Source organism: Ascaphus truei, chromosome 21 (genome assembly GCF_040206685.1).
Source record: "Ascaphus truei isolate aAscTru1 chromosome 21, aAscTru1.hap1, whole genome shotgun sequence".
Lineage (NCBI taxonomy): Eukaryota > Metazoa > Chordata > Amphibia > Anura > Ascaphidae > Ascaphus > Ascaphus truei.
Genome location: NC_134503.1, coordinates 3,960,129 through 3,979,399, shown reverse-complemented (window position 1 = coordinate 3,979,399; position 19,271 = coordinate 3,960,129). Strand labels below are relative to the sequence as shown.

Sequence of the window (19,271 nt, the reverse complement as noted above, 5' to 3'; positions counted from 1 at the left end):
GCCCCAAACTGCCCCTCCGTGTGTGCGGGCAGCATGGGGGGTACAGCTGTCACTGCGGGAGCTTCCAAAGTCACGCCCCACAATGCCTTGCTGCTGTAGATACAGCACGCTAAGGTGCAGTTTGGGGCCTTACTAAGTGCACAGTCCCCACACGGGATCCGGAACCCCCTATACCCCTATACTGCCTGGAATCTGCCACCCACCCTTTGGAGACACCTCACAAACCCCACTGTCGTGAATCACTTAAAGGATATGGGCACCTGCAGCCTATTCGTATACCATTCACTTACTGCAGTGAGCAGCATGTCACCATATACTAATTCAGGGGCACTTGACTCCACCCCCCCCTCCCCCCCCAACAGGACAGGTTTTCAAGATACCCCAGCTTCAGCACAGCTGGCTCAATCAGTCCCTGCTTCAGGACAGGTGGCTCAATCAGAGGCTCAGTCAAAAACTGAGCCTCTGATTGAGCCACCAGTGCGGAAGCTGGGATATCCTGAAAACCTGTCCTGTTGGGGGAGGATTGAGGACGGGAGTTGAGCCCCTGCACTAATCCACTAGGGGCACATCACATAATTAACAAACCCACTTACCTGCGACTACCCCTTAAATTCCCTCTGCCTGATACTTGATGTGTCCTCCAACAAGAGTTGTAGGTGCATGGAACCACCACCCAGCAGATGTGGTGGAGGTACCCCCAGCCAGAGAACCCAAAGTCTTGGCATAGGCTCAGAGACCCCTACAGATATATGTGGCAGTAAAGCAGCTTACGTCCTCTCTACACCGTGAAAAGGACACGAACTCCAGAAGCTAAAAGGAGCTTAGGTTAGGTGAGAAGTGCCTGGACTGGGAAAGACCATTAACCCCCGGGGCGCTGACCTTCTGGCATCACACCTGCTCTCCGCCAACGTGCAAGAGTCCCCTACAAATAGGGTGACATTTAATCTTGGGCAGGGAGCCTCGCACCCCCCTCCCCGATAATAAATCACTCAGCATCTCCAGCTTCGGTGGGGCGGCCCCGTGGGACAAACGCAGCCCACGAAGGTTCTCGCCGTGGCCCCCCGAAAGACACTCGGCTCCTGCTAATGTCATACCAGTTGGTTAGGTAGGGAAGTGCAGTTTGTCTCACGGACGCTTCGAAGTTAGGGGGATGCAAGAATATATGGTACAGCTGTTATAAATGAAATGGGTAGGGGGATAACTTTAGGGGGTTTAGCGGTTAGGGTAGGGGATAACTTTAGGGGTTTAGCGGTTAGGGTAGGGGGATAACTTTAAGGGGTTTAGCGGTTAGGGTAGGGGGATAACTTTAGGGGGTTTAGTGGTTATGGTCGGGGGATAACTTTAGGGGGTTTAGCGATTAGGGTAGGGGGATAACTTAAGGGGGTTTAGCGGTTAGGGTAGGGGGATAACTTTAGGGGTATTAATGGTTAGGGTAGGGGGTAACTTTAGGGGTTTTAATGGTTAGGGTTGGGGATAACTTTAGGAGATCTAGTGGTTGGTGTAAGGGCGTAGAGTAAAGGGTTATAGGGTAGGGTTAAGGTTTAGTGTAGGGGGTAGCTTTAGTATTAGGGCGTTTTAGGATAAGGGCTAAGGTTCGGGACTAACCTTAGCGGCGAAGCAGCCGGAGGCCGAGGGTTCCGGCGGCGGGGAGAGTTGGGCCGAGCACCGGCGGTCATTTGATCGCAGGAAATCGGCTGTGACCGAATGACCGAGACCCCCTCTAGCCAAAGCTGAACAAAGCTGTGCGTATTCTGTGCGTTTTATATCCAGGGGTAGTTATTGGTCTTCTTGGAGACAGACTTTGGAGCCTATAGCGCTGTTACACATGCGCAACTATGAAACTACCAACAAAAATGTCAGGCAGTGTTGAATGCCCGAGTGCTTTCCCTTAACTGTACATTGCCAAGTTGGATAGAGGTTTTACACAGCTGTTCTGCACGTCCTGTCCCCCACTCAGGCTCACATTACGCCCCGTCCCCCGAACCCCTTCCTAATAAGGCCGCAGAGCCCAAAGCCCCAGCCTGCTTCCAGGTTCTAAGTATGGATCAGTCCCTGCGTCTCCGCACGCCCCACTCCAGCTGCACAGGCAGAACCCCCTGTGCGTTCCCCGCCCTGCGCCATCGCACGGCAGTTCCCCAAGAAGCCAGGAAGCCGTGCCAAGATTATTGTAATGTCATTTTAGATATCATTTAAAAAAGGGATTATATTTCAACATTTTGCAAATCATTTGAAACAGGAGTGGCCAACTCCGGCCTTCAAGGGCCACCAACAGGTCAGGTTTTCAGGATATCCCTGCTTCAGCACAAGTGGCTCAGTCAGAACGACTGCTCCACCTGTGCTGAAGCAGGGATATCCTGAATACCTGGCCTGTTGGTGACCCTTATATATTGAGATTAGTGCAACTGAAAAGTGAGTTTGTGTGGGAAAAAGAAATGCACGTAACTGCCTGAAATACTAGCATGAAATTAGCAGGAGGAGAGAGTCCAAAGTCTGTGCCAGGCCCTTCGCTGCTCACCTGATCTGCAGTCTGCAACGCTCACCCACCGAGGTCTGTGCAAGGCCCTTCGCTGCTCACCTGATCTGCAGTCTGCAACGCTCACTCACCGAGGTCTGTGCAAGGCCCTTCGCTGCTCACCTGATCTGCAGTCTGCAACGCTCACCCACCGAGGTCTGTGCAAGGCCCTTCGCTGCTCACCTGATCTGCAGTCTGCAACGCTCACCCACCGAGGTCTGTGCAAGGCCCTTCGCTGCTCACCTTATCTGCAGTCTCCTACGCTCACCCACCGAGGTCTGTGCAAGGCCCTTCGCTGCTCACCTGATCTGCAGTCTCCTACGCTCACCCACCGAGGTCTGTGCCAGGCCCTTCGCTGCTCACCTGATCCGCAGTCTGCAACGCTCACCCACCGAGGTCTGTGCAAGGCCCTTCGCTGCTCACCTTATCTGCAGTCTGCAACGCTCACCCACCGAGGTCTGTGCCAGGCCCGTCGCTGCTCACCTTATCTGCAGTCTGCAACGCTCACCCACCGAGGTCTGTGCCAGGCCCGTCGCTGCTCACCTGATCTGCAGTCTGCAACGCTCACCCACCGAGGTCTGTGCCAGGCCCGTCGCTGCTCACCTGATCTGCAGTCTCCTACGCTCACCCACCGAGGTCTGTGCCAGGCCCGTCGCTGCTCACCTGATCTGCAGTCTCCTACGCTCACCCACCGAGGTCTGTGCCAGGCCCGTCACTGCTCACCTGATCTGCAGTCTGCAACGCTCACCCACCGAGGTCTGTGCAAGGCCCGTCGCTGCTCACCTGATCTGCAGTCTGCAACGCTCACCCACCGAGGTCTGTGCCAGGCCCTTCGCTGCTCACCTGAGCTGCAGTCTGCAACGCTCACCCACCGAGACGTAATAGCAATTCGACAGATCTCAGCAACCTGCAAATGCACCCAGCCTGGGCCAAAATAACACAACACGAGGATATGGGGAAAGGTGTGGCAGCGTTTCCGCCTTATCTCCCACTGTGAGGGGGCCGTGTGTGTTTTTATACGCAGAGCAATGTACAGGCCTGTGTATATTAGGAGTGGCCAACTCCTAGGCCTCAAGAGGGCAACCAACAGGTCAGGTTTTCAGGATATCCCTGCTTCAGCACAGGAAGTTGACTGAGCCACTGATTGATCTCCCTGTTGAATTAAGGATATCCTGAAAACCTGACCTGTTGCTGGTCCTTGAGGACGGGAGTTGGCCGCCCCTGGTATAGAGCCAATAAGCAGCTCTCTGGCAGCCTAGCGGTTAAATGCCCCCAGGTGGTACACCTGACCAGTGTGTTGTTGCAATCGGATTGATCAGCAGCTAAATGTCCCATTGGAAGGTGGAATGGTCGGGGTATCTCGTGCCGGCGGCGCTCTGATAGTGCAATCTAATCACCCAGGCTGGGGGCTGATAACGCCACACTATCTGAGAGCCGCGGATCTGCTTACTTTCTGCTCCCGACTGGCGTCACAACCAGGTGACCGGCACATTTTCCCCCTTAATGAGCCACTGTAGTAAGCGTATGCGCTGGGATTGACCCTTTCTGTGCCAGAGAGTACACCGGCGTGGCAAGGACGCGCTCCTGGCGTTACTCTGCTGAACACCGGCCGCAGTCATTAAGGGAGAAGCAAGTCCAGCGAGTAAAGACACTGACCGGCACCGAGTGTGGAGCAGGGGAGCCTGGGAGAAGGAGCGGCTCAGTGAGTACAGACACTGACTGGCACCGAGTGTGGAGCAGGGGAGCCTGGGATAAGGAGCGGCTCAGTGAGTAAAGACACTGACCGGCACCGAGTGTGGAGCAGGGGAGCCTGGGAGAAGGAGCGGCTCAGTGAGTACAGACACTGACTGGCACCGAGTGTGGAGCAAGGGAGCCTGGTTCTAATCCCGGGGTCGGCTCCTTGTGACCTTGGGCAAGTCACTTTACCTCCCTGTGCCTCAGGCACCAAACACGTAGATTGTAAGCTCCACGGGGCAGGGGCTGTGTGTGTAACATTCCTACGTGCTGCGTCCCGCGCGCTATATACTGTAACTGTGACACGCTCTGAGTCCCATTGGGAGAAAGTCGCTATATGAAAAAAGTTACACACCAGAAGACACGTCATATAATAATAATAATAATAATAATATTTTCCTTATATTGCTGACAATACACGCAGCACTTTACTTAGCATTTTGCAGGCGCAAGGAGTCCCTGCCCCGCAGAGCTTACACTCTAATATTTGGTGCCTGAGGCACAGGGAGATAAAGTGACTTGCCCAAGGTCACAAGGAGCTGACAGTGGATTTGAATTGGCTCACCCACTTCAAAGGCTGTGACATTACCCCAGAGCTTCTCCTACAGCCAACCCCATGCAATGTCCCTTTGCAATGCGTTGCTGGCAGTGAAGTGGTTAAAAGGATCAGCGCTATGGACCTGCACAGAACCACCTGGGCTCCCGGACCTTAATACATTACAGCAGGGATACATTCCCAGCCGATGTCTGTGGCACGGACCAATCACCGCCAGCCATCCACTCATCTGCCACGGAAAGTTCTCAGATGTACTACACGCATGTTGCAGTTACACGGCTTGGATACATGTGCATTCTGCTCAGGACACACACGGAATATCTCCCCCCGAAGCCCATTCCCAGGCGTCCGCACGACTCCCATTTACATGAGGTTTGTCCCACGTAATATAAAGCCACGCCACTTTCTGAAGCAGAGCGTGGGGACAAGCAACAGGTGGTAACTTTGTTACACATGCACGTGGCCCGAGATACACATGCAGTGGGTGCAGTGGTCTTAACATTCCCGGTCTGGAACCCCTGCGAGGGGGCTGGAACCCCCCTCCCACTGCAAAGAAATGGCAGCAAAGGGTTAAAGCAGGAGTAGCCAACTCCAGTCCTCAAAGGCCACCAACAGGTCAGGTTTTCAGGATATCCCTGCTTCAGCACAGGTGGTGCAGTCGTTGATTTAGCCACTCATTGAGCCACCTGTGCTGATGCAGGTATATCCTTAAAACCTGACCTGTTGGTGGCCCTTGAGGACTGGAGTTGGTCACTCCTGCAGTAAGCATGCATTGGCTCTAACCAATAAAACCACAGGACTGCCTGCTGCTGCTGTACTAACCTGTCTGTGCCTAGGCAGTAGAGACCAAGGGGCAGAGAGAAGAGGGCTTGGTATCTTCAGGCAGCTGCCCTGACTAACTGTGCCGCTATATATAGCTGGCTGCTGCAGTGCATGCTGGGAGCGGGATTGCTCGCCATATCACAGCCTGTAAAGGACAGCAGGCTTCCGCGCCGTGACCTGCATATCAATGTGAGGGAGAGGGGAGAGGAGAGAGGGAGGGAAGGGCTGGGGGAGAGGGAGGAAAAGTGATGTAGGCAGCTGAAGGAAGTGTAATATCATGTGGCGTGTTAGCTCATTAAGCATGTATATATATATATATATATATATATATATATGTGTGTATAGATATATCGATATATCAAGATTCATAACTGCATATATATCATTGTGTGTATGTGTACATTATATATATATATATATATATATATATATATATATATATATATATATATATATATATATATATATATATATATATATGCAAATACAACTGTATGTAACAGTTGTATTTGCATATTTGCTTTCCTGTAGAGGGTTTTTGTCACTTTTTTTACTCACCATAACTTAACTCAGTATTATATATATATATATATATATATATATATATATATATATATATACATACACACATATGTATATATAGGGGACAGTAATGGGTATTAATATGTAATGTAGATTTATAGTAATTCTGTATATATAAAACAGAGATATGTCAATATAATGTTAATTTATATGTTTATTGCAAGGTAACATGTATCTGTATATTGTAGAGCCATCTGTATACTGCAGAGTAACGTGTATCAGTATTCTACCAGCTAACATGCATCTATTCTACAGAGTAACCTGTATTTGTAGACTGTGGAGTAACAGGGAGCGGCTCAGCGAGTAAAGACACTGACTGATAACAGCGACACAGAGTGTGGAGCCGGGGAACCTGGCTCTAATCCTGGTGTCACCTCCTTGTGACCTTGGGCAAGTCACTTTACCTCCCTGTGCCTCAGGCACCAAACACATAGAGTGTAAGCTCATCTGGGCAGGGCACCTCACCTGTGCATGCAACATTCCTATGTGCTGTGTATCACGTGCTATACTGAGAGAAAAGCACTATATGAAATAAAGTTATTATTATTTTTTTCTTATTAACATGCATCAGTATTCTACGAAGTAACATGTATCTGTATACTGCAGAGTAACATGTATCTGTATACTGCAGAGTAACATGTATCTGTATACTGCAGAGTAACATGTATCTGTATACTGCAGAGTAACATGTATCTGTATACTGCAGAGTAACATGTATCTGTATACTGCAGAGTAACATGTATCTGTATACTGCAGAGTAACATGTATCTGTATACTGCAGAGTAACATGTATCTGTATACTGCAGAGTAACATGTATCTGTATACTGCAGAGTAACATGTATCTGTGTAACATGCATGTACACTGCAGAAAAACATGTATGTCTATATCTTGTTTTCCGCTTGAAGGGTAATAGATGTTCGTAGGGTTTCTGTGAGCGGCTGTTACCTCCTGATATCAGTGTACTGTACACGCTCCCCGCCCAGAGGAACAGTTACCCCTAACCAGGGTATTACAAGAAAGCAAACACAGATATACAGCCAGTAACAAGCTCTTCCCTCTGCATTTTATCTGTACCTGCTTCACACGGCATGTACACGTCACACGTCATAAAGTCTAGAGACACTAACACAAGGACAGGAACGCTGCAATGTAATCCACTGAAAGGTATCACAACCTGCAGCCCATTCACCGATTGCCCTGTTCTACACCAGTAATTCCTCCACAATCCTGCACGCACAGTTTAGTACACAGCAGGAAAACCCCGCGTCAATCGAAGGAGAACCCAAAAAGGAAAAAGGTGGTGCCCTGCCCTGCGAAGAGAAGCAAAAGGGCAGAGGTGCTCAACGCCCATCCTCAAGGGCTCAGCCATTGATTGAGCCGTCTGTGCTGAAGCAGGTACTGATTGAGATACCTGTGCTGAAGCAGGTACTGATTGAGCCACCTGTGCTGAAGCACGGACTGATTGAGCCATCTGTTGTGAAGCTGGGATATCCTCAAAACCTGACCTGTTGGAGGGTTTTGGGGACGGTATTTGAGCCCCTCCCCCCCCCCGGTCTGGAGCACAATAAATAAAAATCAAGTTATTCTTCACATGACAACAAAAAACCCAAAGCAGAGGGCAAGAAAAACCCTCCAACGCGTTCCACGCTTTATCGCCGCAGTGCACGGCCGCGCCTCCTTTTGGGATCTCCTTAGCTTGATCTGCAGACGGCAGGAAGCTCGCAAGCGGACACCGACTCGTCACGGTCGGGGGTGCGGGACTTCTGTTGTTCCCCCTCATATAGTTGGGGATTACCATAGACTTATGTTGATGTAGTACATGCCCACGAGGCTCCAAAGTGCCATTTCCCGCTGCGTTACGGGGGCATCCCCGGGTCGCTGATAGGTCGGTGGCAACGGCCACCCTAGACACGCCAAATATCATAGGCGCCTTGAACTGGAGTTTTATTCTTTCAGATCGTACCCCTCTACATTACGGGGTCAACAATTTGGATAAATGTTCTACTCCGACCACTGGCCGCGGCACTTATTATATTTCCGCACCAGTTGTGACCATTTTTATACAAGTAAAGCTGACGGATCGGTACCCGGTGAGGTCTCTGGCGCGCCGAAAGTGAACTGCTTTATACAAACCCTCGTGTCAGTCCGTTAAACGGGCCGGTGCCCTCTCTACTCTGCAGTCCTAATATCAAAGATAGGGGGCCTAGGCTCCCTCATATACCCCCTCTGAGGTACCATTAACCCCCAGTATGGAAGAATCGGGGAGGGAAGCATCATGGCGACATAGGAGAAGAAAAATCCCATGAAGAGAATGTGCAACGTGACGAAGACGGGGAAAAGAGGCTCGTCCTCCCCAACGCGTTTCAGCACCAGAGGAAGGGACGGTCTGTCCCAAAACGCGTTGGGCGATTGGAAAAATATGATAGATCTAATAATTTGTGCACCATGTAAATCCCTCCCACCCCCCCCCAACCCCCACCCCCTCCCCCCCAACCCCCACCCCCTCCCCCCCAACCCCCACCCCCTCCCCCCCAACCCCCACCCCCTCCCCCCCAACCTTGAAACAAGTTGTACCAGCGGAAATATAGGATTTCTCTGTGGATATATGTGAAAATCTATGCCAAGCAGAAACCATCTGATTCATACTGTACACACACTATATATATATATATATATATATATATATACAGTGTTCGACAAACCTATATATTTGCTCGCCCCGGGCGAGTGGATTTAACCCCCGGGCGAGTAAATATTGGCCCAAGCAGCACACGTTTGGTACAAGGTGGCGAGTAGATTTTTTTGTGTGGCGAGTAGATTTTTTGGTGATTTGTCAACCACTGTATATATATATATATATATATATATATATATATATATATATATAACAAAAATAGCCAATCTGCTAGAGGACTCCTTACGGATCTGTTACTGGCTGGGCCGATCACAGAACTGTACAAGGTGCTACAAGCAGTGACTGGTCCTTTAATGGTCAGCTGGTTATATAGGTTGCCTCACTGTTACAAACCATCCAGTGCACTGGACACAATGTCATTGAAATGGAACTCTATGTTGGGATAGTAGCTCCGTCTCTGAAACCCCCCACAGCAGGAGGCTGCTATCCTGTTATAATGGATCACCCCAACGCATTTCGCAATGCCCAGGGAGCGCAGACTGATGTGACTCCATTACAGGCTGGTATGCGGAAAACACTAAGTACGATTGCACATTTACCCCGTTCCGTGCCAGCCTCGTGCCCTGTAAGGCTGCGCTGATAGCGCCGGCGACGCGACCGTCGCGTCAAAACAAATGCATTGTCGCCGTCGTCGGCGCTTATAGTGCACGCGACAGAGCGTCACTGCTACGAAAATCTGGTAGTCACTGTTATTTGATTTTTTCGGCGACGGTCTCCCCTTGCGGCCAATCAAGAGCTTCTCCGTCCCTCTGCCTCTCCCCTTTATGACGTCGCCAGCGACGTCGCCTAAATTTGCAATATAACTATCGCAATGGCGACGGGTGACATCATCGGTCGCATCGCCGGCACTATAAGCGCGGCCTAACGCATTACAGGTTTGTGAGACGCTGTTACATCTTCAGGATGACCATGCATAGCAGCAATGTGGCTGGGTTGGTAACGCTACGATCAGCACTTGTTGACCAGTAATTCACCTGGAGGTTGACGCCCCCCCAGAGGAGAGAAGCGGGAACTGCAGTTACCTGTCCTGTCTGGTCCACGTCTCGCCGCTCCTCGTGGTCGTCCTCAGAACCGGAGGCACGGAAACTCTGCAGAGAGAATTCTGGAGCAGAGAGGGGGTGTCAGAGAGAGGGGTTGTCAGAGAGAGGGTGTGTCAGAGAGAGGGGGTGTCAGAGAGAGGGGGTGTCAGAGAGAGGGGGTGTCAGAGAGAGGGGGTGTCAGAGAGAGGGGGTGTCAGAGAGTGGGGGTGTCAGAGAGAGAGGGTGTCAGAGAGAGAGTGTCAGAGAGTGGGGGTGTCGGAGAGTGGGGGTGTCGGAGAGGGAGGGGGTGTCGGAGAGAGAGGGGGTGACGGAGAGAGAGGGTGTGTCGGAGAGAGAGGGAGAGAGGGGGTGTCAGAGAGGGGGTGTCAGAGAGAGGGGGGACAGAGAGTGGGGGTTTCAGAGAGGGGGTGTCAGAGAGAGAGGGGGGACAGAGAGTGGGGGTTTCAGAGAGAGAGGGGGGACGGAGAGTGGGGGTGTCAGAGAGTGGGGGTGTCAGAGAGAGAGAGGAGGGTCAGAGAGTGGGGGTGTCAGAGAGAGGGGGTTACAGCAGAAAAGACAAGGAAAGAAAGAGGGAGAGAGAAGCAGACAGAGGACTGAGAGTGGGGGTTTTACCCTTTGGTGCAGTTCACAGCAATGCATTACAGCAGAGGTCCTGAACTCCAGTCCGCAAGACTCATCAACAGGTCAGGTTTTCAGGATATCCCGCTTCAGCACAGGTGGCTCAGTCTTTAACTGCGCAACTGATTGAGCCACCTGTGCTGAAGCAGGAATATCCTGAAAACCTGACCTGTTGGGAGGGAGGGGGGTCTTGAGGACTGGAGTTGAGAATCCCTGCATTACAGGACCCTCTGGCGCTGAAGGGTTAAGATACCTGGGTTATCCGGACCTGCAAAGCCTCCAGCTCACCTGGCGACCGCAGACCTCCTGGGAAGAGCAGTCCCTGCACAGCACAGCAAATGTCCTCAAATATGTCATCCTCATCTCTGTCCGCATCAAACTGTTGGAGAGGAAGAGGGTCTCACATAGCAATCGGTGAGATCCGGACCCCCGCTCCGTGAGACACTGGAGACAGAACCCTTGCCGGCCTTGTGTAGTGACAGAACGTAGCAGTCACACTGCTGCGGAAATCTCACTATACCGTATATAATAATATTGTTTATTTTCTTGTGTGGTGCTGTCAGAGTGCGCAGCGCTGTACATAGTTCTCACAGGCACAAGTCGCTGACCCGCAGAGCTTACAATCTATGTGTGTGGTGCCTGAGGCACAGGGAGGTAAAGTGACTTGCCCAAGGTCACAAGCTGCGGACACCGGTTTTAGAACCAGGTTCCCCGGCGTCACACTCGGTGTCACTGTTATCAGAGTCAGTGTCTTTGCTCGCTGAGCCGCTCCTATCAATCCTGAATTGTCACTTCAAACTCCTAAAAATAGATAGCACGCAGAAGGCATTTTATTCCGTGTGAAAATGCGGCATTCGCAATGTTTAGAGACCGGCGATGGCAGATACAGTAGACATATGTAAATCAAAGACTGAGCCTCTGATTGAGCCACCTGTGCTGAAGCTGGGGTATCCTGAATGCCTGGCCTTTTTGGGGGGCTTGAGGACTGGAGTTGATCCCCCCTGTACTAAGGTCACAAGAAAGTGACCCCTGGAACTTCCAACTATGTTCTCCCAGTGACACCCAATGCCTTTATTACCAAGCCGCTCTGTCTTACTCTGCCCTCTCTGTGCCCCCAAACGCCCACTTGCTGGCAGCCTCACCCTGGCAATGAGACCCTTGTCCTGGTAGTACTTGACGATCAGGGGCAGGTTCTTTTTGAAGTTCTCCAGCCTCCTGTCGATGGCGTGAGCGTTATCGTCTGGCCGGCCCTGCTGAGCTGAACGTCTCTCCAGCCGCTGCCGCAGCCGCTGGCTCGAACAGGCCAGGAAAACCACCAGATCCGGGGAGCCGATCTGTTGGGACCCCCCCAAAACCATCACTTGAACACTCGTGGGAGATTCTGGGAGACAGTAAACCCGTTCACTGCCAGAGAAGCCAGCGGGTGATATGAGGAGCCGTGATTTGAAGCTACTTCCTCCCTACCTGCTCTTCAAAGGTAAACCCTTGTCCGATGTCCCTTGGAAAACCGTCCACTACGAAGCCATGTGCATCCTGTTGGTTTATGAACTGCTGCTTCAGCTCCTCGATCGTTGTCTCCTGCAACATAAGAGATACCCTGACACCCTATAGAGTCTCAGCAGCACACGAGTGCAGGTAGGTTACAGGTGTGTGATGGATGGTTAAGGAGGTGCGAAGGCTTAGCAGGCTATCGGTGAAGGGGAATGTTGGTAGGTTAAGGAGAGGGGAATGTTGTTGGGCTGTTAGTAGGGGATAGTGGCAGTTTATAGGTAGTTATGTAGCTAGGTTATAGAGAGATGTTGGTATCGTATCAAAAAGGGATTACAATAGTTGTGAAGAGAAACGTTTGTGGGTTACATTGGGGGATGTTGATAGGATATGGGTGGGAGGTTAGTGAGTTAATGTTAGGGGGCGGGGGGTGTACAAGTGAAGCAGACCTAACTACCCCCATTAACGTGAAAGAACGCTCAAAATAACATGGTAAATAACGTATCTGTTATCTTCTTAACCATAGAAATCAATGGTGCTGCTCGTAAACAATGCGCCAGTGTTATCGTATCGCGTTAACGGGCGCCGTAACGCCTGCTACACCTGGATGGTAGGTTACACGGGCTGCATACGTACAAGAGAGGAAGGGTCACCATTGATTCTAAAGAAGTAGGTTGTGCTTGGTGGGTTCTTGTAGGGCGTGTCAGTGGGTTATTGTAGGGTGTGTCAGTGGGTTCTTGTAGGGCGTGTCAGTGGGTTCTTGTAGGGCGTGTCAGTGGGTTCTTGTAGGGCGTGTCAGTGGGTTATTGTAGGGCGTGTCAGTGGGTTATTGTAGGGCGTGTCAGTGGGTTATTGTAGGGCGTGTCAGTGGGTTATTGTAGGGCGTGTCAGTGGGTTATTGTAGGGCGTGTCAGTGAGTTATTGTAGGGCGTGTCAGTGGGTTATTGTAGGGCGTGTCAGTGGGTTATTGTAGGGGGTGTCAGTGGGTTCTTGTAGGGGGTGTCAGTGGGTTCTTGTTGGGCGTGTCAGTGGGTTCTTGTAGAGCGTGTCAGTGGGTTCTTGTAGGGCGTGTCAGTGGGTTATTGTAGGGCGTGCCAGTGGGTTATTGTAGGGGGTGCCAGTGGGTTATTGTAGGGGGTGTCAGTGGGTTATTGTAGGGCGTGTCAGTGGGTTATTGTAGGGGGTGTCAGTGGGTTATTGTAGGGCGTGTCAGTGGGTTTTTGTAGGGCGTGTCACTGGGTTATTGTACGGCGTGTCAGTGGGTTATTGTAGGGCGTCAGTGGGTTATTGTAGGGCGTGTCAGTGGGTTATTGTAGGGCGTGTCAGTGGGTTATTTTAGGGTGTGTCCGTGGGTTATTGTAGGGCGTGTCAGTGGGTTCTTATAGGGAGTGTCAGTGGGTTATTGTAGGGAGTGTCAGTGGGTTATTGTAGGGCGTGTCAGTGGGTTATTGTAGGGCGTGTCAGTGGGTTATTGTAGGGTGTGTCAGTGGGTTATTGTAGGGCGTGTCAGTGGGTTCTTGTAGGATGTGTCAGTGGGTTATTGTAGGGCGTGTCAGTGGGTTATTGTAGGGTGTGTCAGTGGTTTATTGTAGGGGGTGTCAGTGGGTTATTGTAGGGCGTGTCAGTGGGTTCTTGTAGGGCGTGTCAGTGGGTTCTTGTAGGGCGTGTCAGTGGGTTCTTGTAGGGCGTGTCAGTGGGTTATTGTAGGGCGTGTCAGTGGGTTCTTGTAGGGCGTGTCAGTGGGTTCTTGTAGAGCGTGTCAGTGGGTTCTTGTAGGGCGTGTCAGTGGGTTATTGTAGGGCGTGTCAGTGGGTTATTGTAGGGTGTGTCAGTGGGTTATTGTAGGGTGTGTCAGTGGGTTATTGTAGGGTGTGTCAGTGGGTTATTGCAAGAACAGAGTGGAATATGTCATAGGTTATAATAGCACATATCAGTGTACCCTAAAATTGGGTATTGTGGGTGTGCAGGTGGAAAATGGAAGGCTGTACAGGCAGCACACATACAGGAGGAGCAAGTTCGCCCTTGGAGATGATTTGGGCTATCAGCTCCCACTTGCGGTCGCTGCTCGCGTGGTGAATCAGCTGCTTGCGCAGAATGTCCCCGACGGAGACACAGACAAAGCCAAAGTGAGATGCCATCTTGGCGCTCTGCGTCCCCTTTCCACTGCCTGGACCACCTGGGAAACCAGAATCAGTCCAAACACCACACAGAATCAAAACCAACACCTAACGCCATGCAGAACCAGATCCAAACACTTCACATCATTAGTCAGAGTCATTAATCTACACAATAGTGGACCAGACAGTATCAGAGAGATGCTAGTGACTTCACGCAGAGCCTGTGAGCCCAACACCAGTTTTCTCACCAATAACGAAGATGATTTTGGGACGCTCTCTGTTGGGGTCGAAGACGTCATATTCCTGGATAAGTCCTGTGGATTCCGTCATATCCGAATCACTATCGATAGAGAACTGGGACTGGATGGGAGGGAGACGCTCGAAACGGCGCAACTGGGGCGCGGGGAGCCCCTCTGAGGATGAGAAGACGCATGTTAGCCACCACACTAGCTAGACATGGGGGACACAGTGAAAGGGAACCAACGATGTGATCTCTGACAGCCAATGGGGAGGCACAACCTGTCCCTAGAACATATCCAGAAACGCAGGTGGTTCTATAGATAAAGAAGATAGATCTATACAGATGATGAGTCTGTGTATGGAGAAGGAAGTCGCAGCGTCCGTGTACAATGACATGAGGATACAGGGTTTCACCTTTATTAGATTAGTCCATGTATCAGAACATTGGAGTATTATACACACAGTGCGCGGATGTTCCCCTCCCAAACATGCACTGTGACTCCTGCCATCCTCACCTGTCCTGTGTGCCGGCATCTTCCCCTGCCCTCCATTGATGGGAGGTAAATTGCGACTCAGGAAGGTGTCCCACTGCACCTTCTCAGGACCCCCCATCTCCCGGACCCTCTGCAGGCACAGCTCCATGTAACCAATGGGGTCCTCCGGCCGGTAATACATCAGGCCGGTGAGCAGGCTCTGCAGAGACAAAGCACAGCGACAGTGACAGCGCAAAGAGAGGAGGTCACACGGACTATGCGAGCAGGAGCACTGAACCAGCTCACCTGCAAGAATAAGGGCATGAGAGAACCAAGGAAGTGATGAACAAGAGATGCCCCCCCCGACACACAAAGCAATTCCCTGAAATGCAGCACCCCCATTACAACTACAGCACGGCAAAGGAGACCCATGATCGCCCAGCATGCCGTGCTTCCATTGCAGCAAAGGATTCTGGGGAATGGCAATCACAGTGTGTCCGTTTTTGCTTCTTATCCACTCTCATTTGCATGTCATTACCCAGAACCCTTTGCTGCAGTGGAAGCACGTCGTGCTGTGAGATTTTTGGGGTAAGCACGTTTGAGGACTTGGTCAGACATGCGAACGTGCTCAGGCGTGTTCTTTGTCATTGCCGTATGCCGTACGGTGGAGGGTTTTTGTCACTTTTTCACTCACCATCAGTTACTTGTGTAACTACACCTAGATGAACACCAGTCCTGGTGCGTTGCTCGCAGATCCAGTAATGTATCCCTGGGTTAATAAATAGGTGTCCATCACCTGCATTTAACCTATTAAACACTTCACTGTCCTTAGTTCGCTTTTGTCCTAGGAGGGACTGCCCCATTAATGGTGATTCAAGCCCATGTTTACTAAGCGGTGCTCTGCAATAAGACAGCTTATGACACATTCACTTGGGTTTGCTGTATGGGTTTATTTTGACACCGCTTATTAAATGGGACCCAAACCTTCCTACAGAAGATAGGGCCACTGATAACGTTTTATTTGTTGATCCCGCTGTGTTGGACGTGGTTCCCGCTGTGTTGGACGGTTGGACGTGGATCCCGCTGTGTTTGACGTGGATCCCGCTGTGTTGGACGTGGATCCCGCTGTGTTGGACGGTTGGACATGAATCCCGCTGTGTTGGACGGAAGTGGATCCCGCTGTGTTGGACGGAAGTGGATCCCGCTGTGTTGGACGGTTGGACGTGGATCCCGCTGTGTTGGACGGTTGGACGTGAATCCCGCTGTGTTGGACGGAAGTGGATCCCGCTGTGTTGGACGGTTGGACGTGGATCCCGCTGTGTTGGACGTGGATCCCGCTGTGTTGGACGTGGATCCCGCTGTGTTGGACGTGGATCCCGCTGTGTTGGACGTGGATCCCGCTGTGTTGGACAGTTGGACGTGGATCACGCTGAGTTGGACGAGGATCCCGCTGTGTTGGAAGTGGATCCCGCTTTGTTGGACGGAAGTGGATCCCGCTGTGTTGGACGGTTGGACGTGGATCCCGCTGTGTTGGACGTGGATCCCGCTGTGTTGGACGGGCCCCATTAAAACACAGGGCATTGGGGATCTTTGTATTAACCCATAAGGTTTGGGTACTGACCCAAAGCGCTTAAAATTAAAATACATTGGTGCACACAACAGGCCTTGCTTGCTCTGATTGTGTGTGTGTGTATCTGTGTGCTTACGTGTGTGTGTGTGTGTGTGTGTGTATCTGTGTGCTTACGTGTGTGTGTGTATCTGTGTGCTTACATGTGTGTGTGTGTATCTGTGTGCTTACGTGTGTGTGTGTGTGCATCTGTGTGCTTACGTGTATGTGTATCTGTGTGCTTACATGTGTGTGTGTATCTGTGTGCGTGTGTATGTATCTGTGTGCTTGTGTGTGTGTGTGTATCTGTGTGCTTGCGTGTGTGTGTGTGTGTATCTGTGTGCTTACGTGTGTGTTTGTGTATCTGTGTGCTTATGTGTGTGTGTGTGTGTGTGTGTGTGTGTGTGTGTGTGTGTGTGTGTGTGTGCTTACGTGTGTGTGTGTGTATCTGTGTGCTTACGTGTGTGTGTGTGTATCTGTGTGCTTACGTGTGTGTGTGTGTATCTGTGTGCTTACGTGTGTGTGTATCTGTATCTGTGTGCTTACGTTTGTGTGCGTGTGTGTGTATCTGTGTGCTTACGTTTGTGTGCGTGTGTGTGTATCTGTGTGCTTACGTGTGTGTGTGTGTGTATCTGTGTGCTTAATTGTGTGTGTGTGTGTGTGTGTGTGTATCTGTGTATCTGTGTGCTTGTCACTGTGAAATTGGTCCCATATTAGATTACTAAAAATAAACAGCAACAGCTAGACTCATATATATATACTGTATATACACACATACATACACAGACAGAAGATATACACACATATACAGATACTGTATATAACACACATATACACACACACACTATACACAAATATACACACACACACACTATACACAAATATACACAAACACACATACACAAATATATACACACACACACACACACACACACACACACACACACACACACACACACACACACACACACACACACACACACACACCTCGAACAGTCTGGGGATGTGTCTTTCCGTCAGATAATCCTTCGCCTCCGCCGTGTTCATGCTGCAGCTCCCGGTCTGTTCCCGTTCTCCCTCCGGTCCCCGGTCTCCCCCCCGGTCCCCTCCCCCAGGTGTCCTGTCTCCCTCCGGTCACCGGTCTCCTGCCCCCGGTGTCCTGTCTCCCCCTCCGGTCCCCGGTGTCCTGTCTCCCCCTCCGGTCACCGGTCTCCTGCCCCCGGTGTCCTGTCTCCCTCCGGTCCCCGGTCTCCTGCCCCTGGTGTCCTGTCTCTCCCCCGGTCTCCGGTCTCCCCCCCGGTCCTTCTCTGCCCCAGAAGAAGCCGCAGAATCAGCTCAACAAACCCCCACTCACATCAGCCTCAGCACTGTCATATATCCCAGCCTCATATTATCATGACATGACACAGCTTCAATAGTATCATGACATAATCAGCCGGAAGTTTATCACGCTATAACCCATCCATATGATCACGACACAATATATAATAAGCCTTAATATTATCATTGCCAAAACACTGACTTTATATCATGACATAACCCAGTGTGCATACTATGATATGATGCAGCCGAAGGATAAATATTATCATGACATAACCTCATAACATGACATAAGCATCATTTTTACTACATAACCCAGCCTGAATATTATCATGATATCATGACACATCTGACACAACTTCAATATTATCATGATATAAACCAGCCTATATGTGCCAACAACATAACCCAACCTCAATATAATCATATTGCCCCGATATTCTCATGATATTCTCAATACTATCACAATATCACAGCCACATTCTCCTGCACATTATAATACCCGTCCCCAATATTATTGGTACATATCCCAGAAGAATAATGAGCATGGTGTAAAATCCCACTACTGATACTATCCCCCCATAAAACCTTGTGACATCTTCCAAAGTCCCGCGGCTGAACGCACAATATACTAACCTTTTATGGGAAAGCACAGCTTAGTCAACATGGGAGTAAAGGCCATAGGGCCCCCATGTGATAACTGCCATGTAATGCGTACGCTGTTATGGTTTATGTCAGGGGCGGCCATCTCCAGTCCTCAAGAGGCACCAACAGATCAGGTTGGCAGGATATCCCTGCTTCAGCGCAGGTGGTTCAACCGGTGGCTCAGTCTTCGACTGATGGGATAGGACATGAATGGTCAACTCCAGTCCTCAAGATCCACCAGCAGATCAGGTTTGCAGGATATCCCTGCTTCAGCGCAGGTGGTTCAATCAGTGGCTCAGTCTTCGACTGATGGGATAGGACATGAATGGCCAACTCCAGTCCTCGAGGGCCACCAACAGGTCAGGTTTGCAGGATATCCCTGCTTCAGCGCAGGTGGCTCATTGAGCCACCTGTGCTGAAGCAAGGATATCCTGAAAACCTGACCTTTTGGCGGCTCTTGAGCACTGGAGTTGGCCGCCCCTGCTCTATGTATCAGTGAATAGGAAAGTCTAGCCTGGTGCACTGCACTATTTTCCACTTGCGTTGTTCATTAAGATGGTTCCACCTGGAGCACCACAGCCCTGGCGGAGATTTGGGGCGTAGCAAACGGCAGCGAACTAAATCACAAGCAGTCATTTAATACAGTCTTAAACCCCTCTGGTAGCAAAGAGTTAATTTACACCATAATAATATGCAGCGGCTAACGACACCTCTTATAACCAGTCCCCAAATCACAAGGTGACGCATACAGGCCCAAGCAGAGCACGCCGTTTGAGCCAATCAGGGCGAACCAGCCTGGTGATGTCACGGCCACGCCTCCC

The 19,271-nt window shown here is 50.7% G+C and overlaps 1 protein-coding gene across 4 annotated transcripts in view; it reads right to left on the bottom strand.

Moving 5' to 3' along the window:
* AK1 (adenylate kinase 1) overlaps nucleotides 1-17,547 on the bottom strand; it is a 39,567-nt gene extending 22,020 nt beyond the window's left edge. Inside the window, exons 1-8 of one of the 4 annotated variants that reach the window (XM_075578515.1) lie at nucleotides 17,473-17,547; nucleotides 14,922-15,099; nucleotides 14,415-14,579; nucleotides 14,053-14,225; nucleotides 12,026-12,139; nucleotides 11,704-11,895; nucleotides 10,850-10,940; nucleotides 9,926-10,005 (exon numbers count right to left, since the gene is read on the bottom strand). In XM_075578515.1, coding sequence (XP_075434630.1) covers nucleotides 9,926-10,005; nucleotides 10,850-10,940; nucleotides 11,704-11,895; nucleotides 12,026-12,139; nucleotides 14,053-14,225; nucleotides 14,415-14,579; nucleotides 14,922-15,099; nucleotides 17,473-17,532 — 1,053 coding nt within the window. In that variant the 5' untranslated portion in view covers nucleotides 17,533-17,547. Of the gene's footprint in view, nucleotides 1-5,624; nucleotides 5,737-9,925; nucleotides 10,006-10,849; nucleotides 10,941-11,703; nucleotides 11,896-12,025; nucleotides 12,140-14,052; nucleotides 14,226-14,414; nucleotides 14,580-14,921; nucleotides 15,100-15,573; nucleotides 15,592-17,472 lie in introns of those variants that run through there. The other 3 variants (XM_075578517.1, XM_075578516.1, XM_075578519.1) reach the window with 3 other exon arrangements.
* Nucleotides 17,548-19,271: the final 1,724 nt, after the last annotated feature.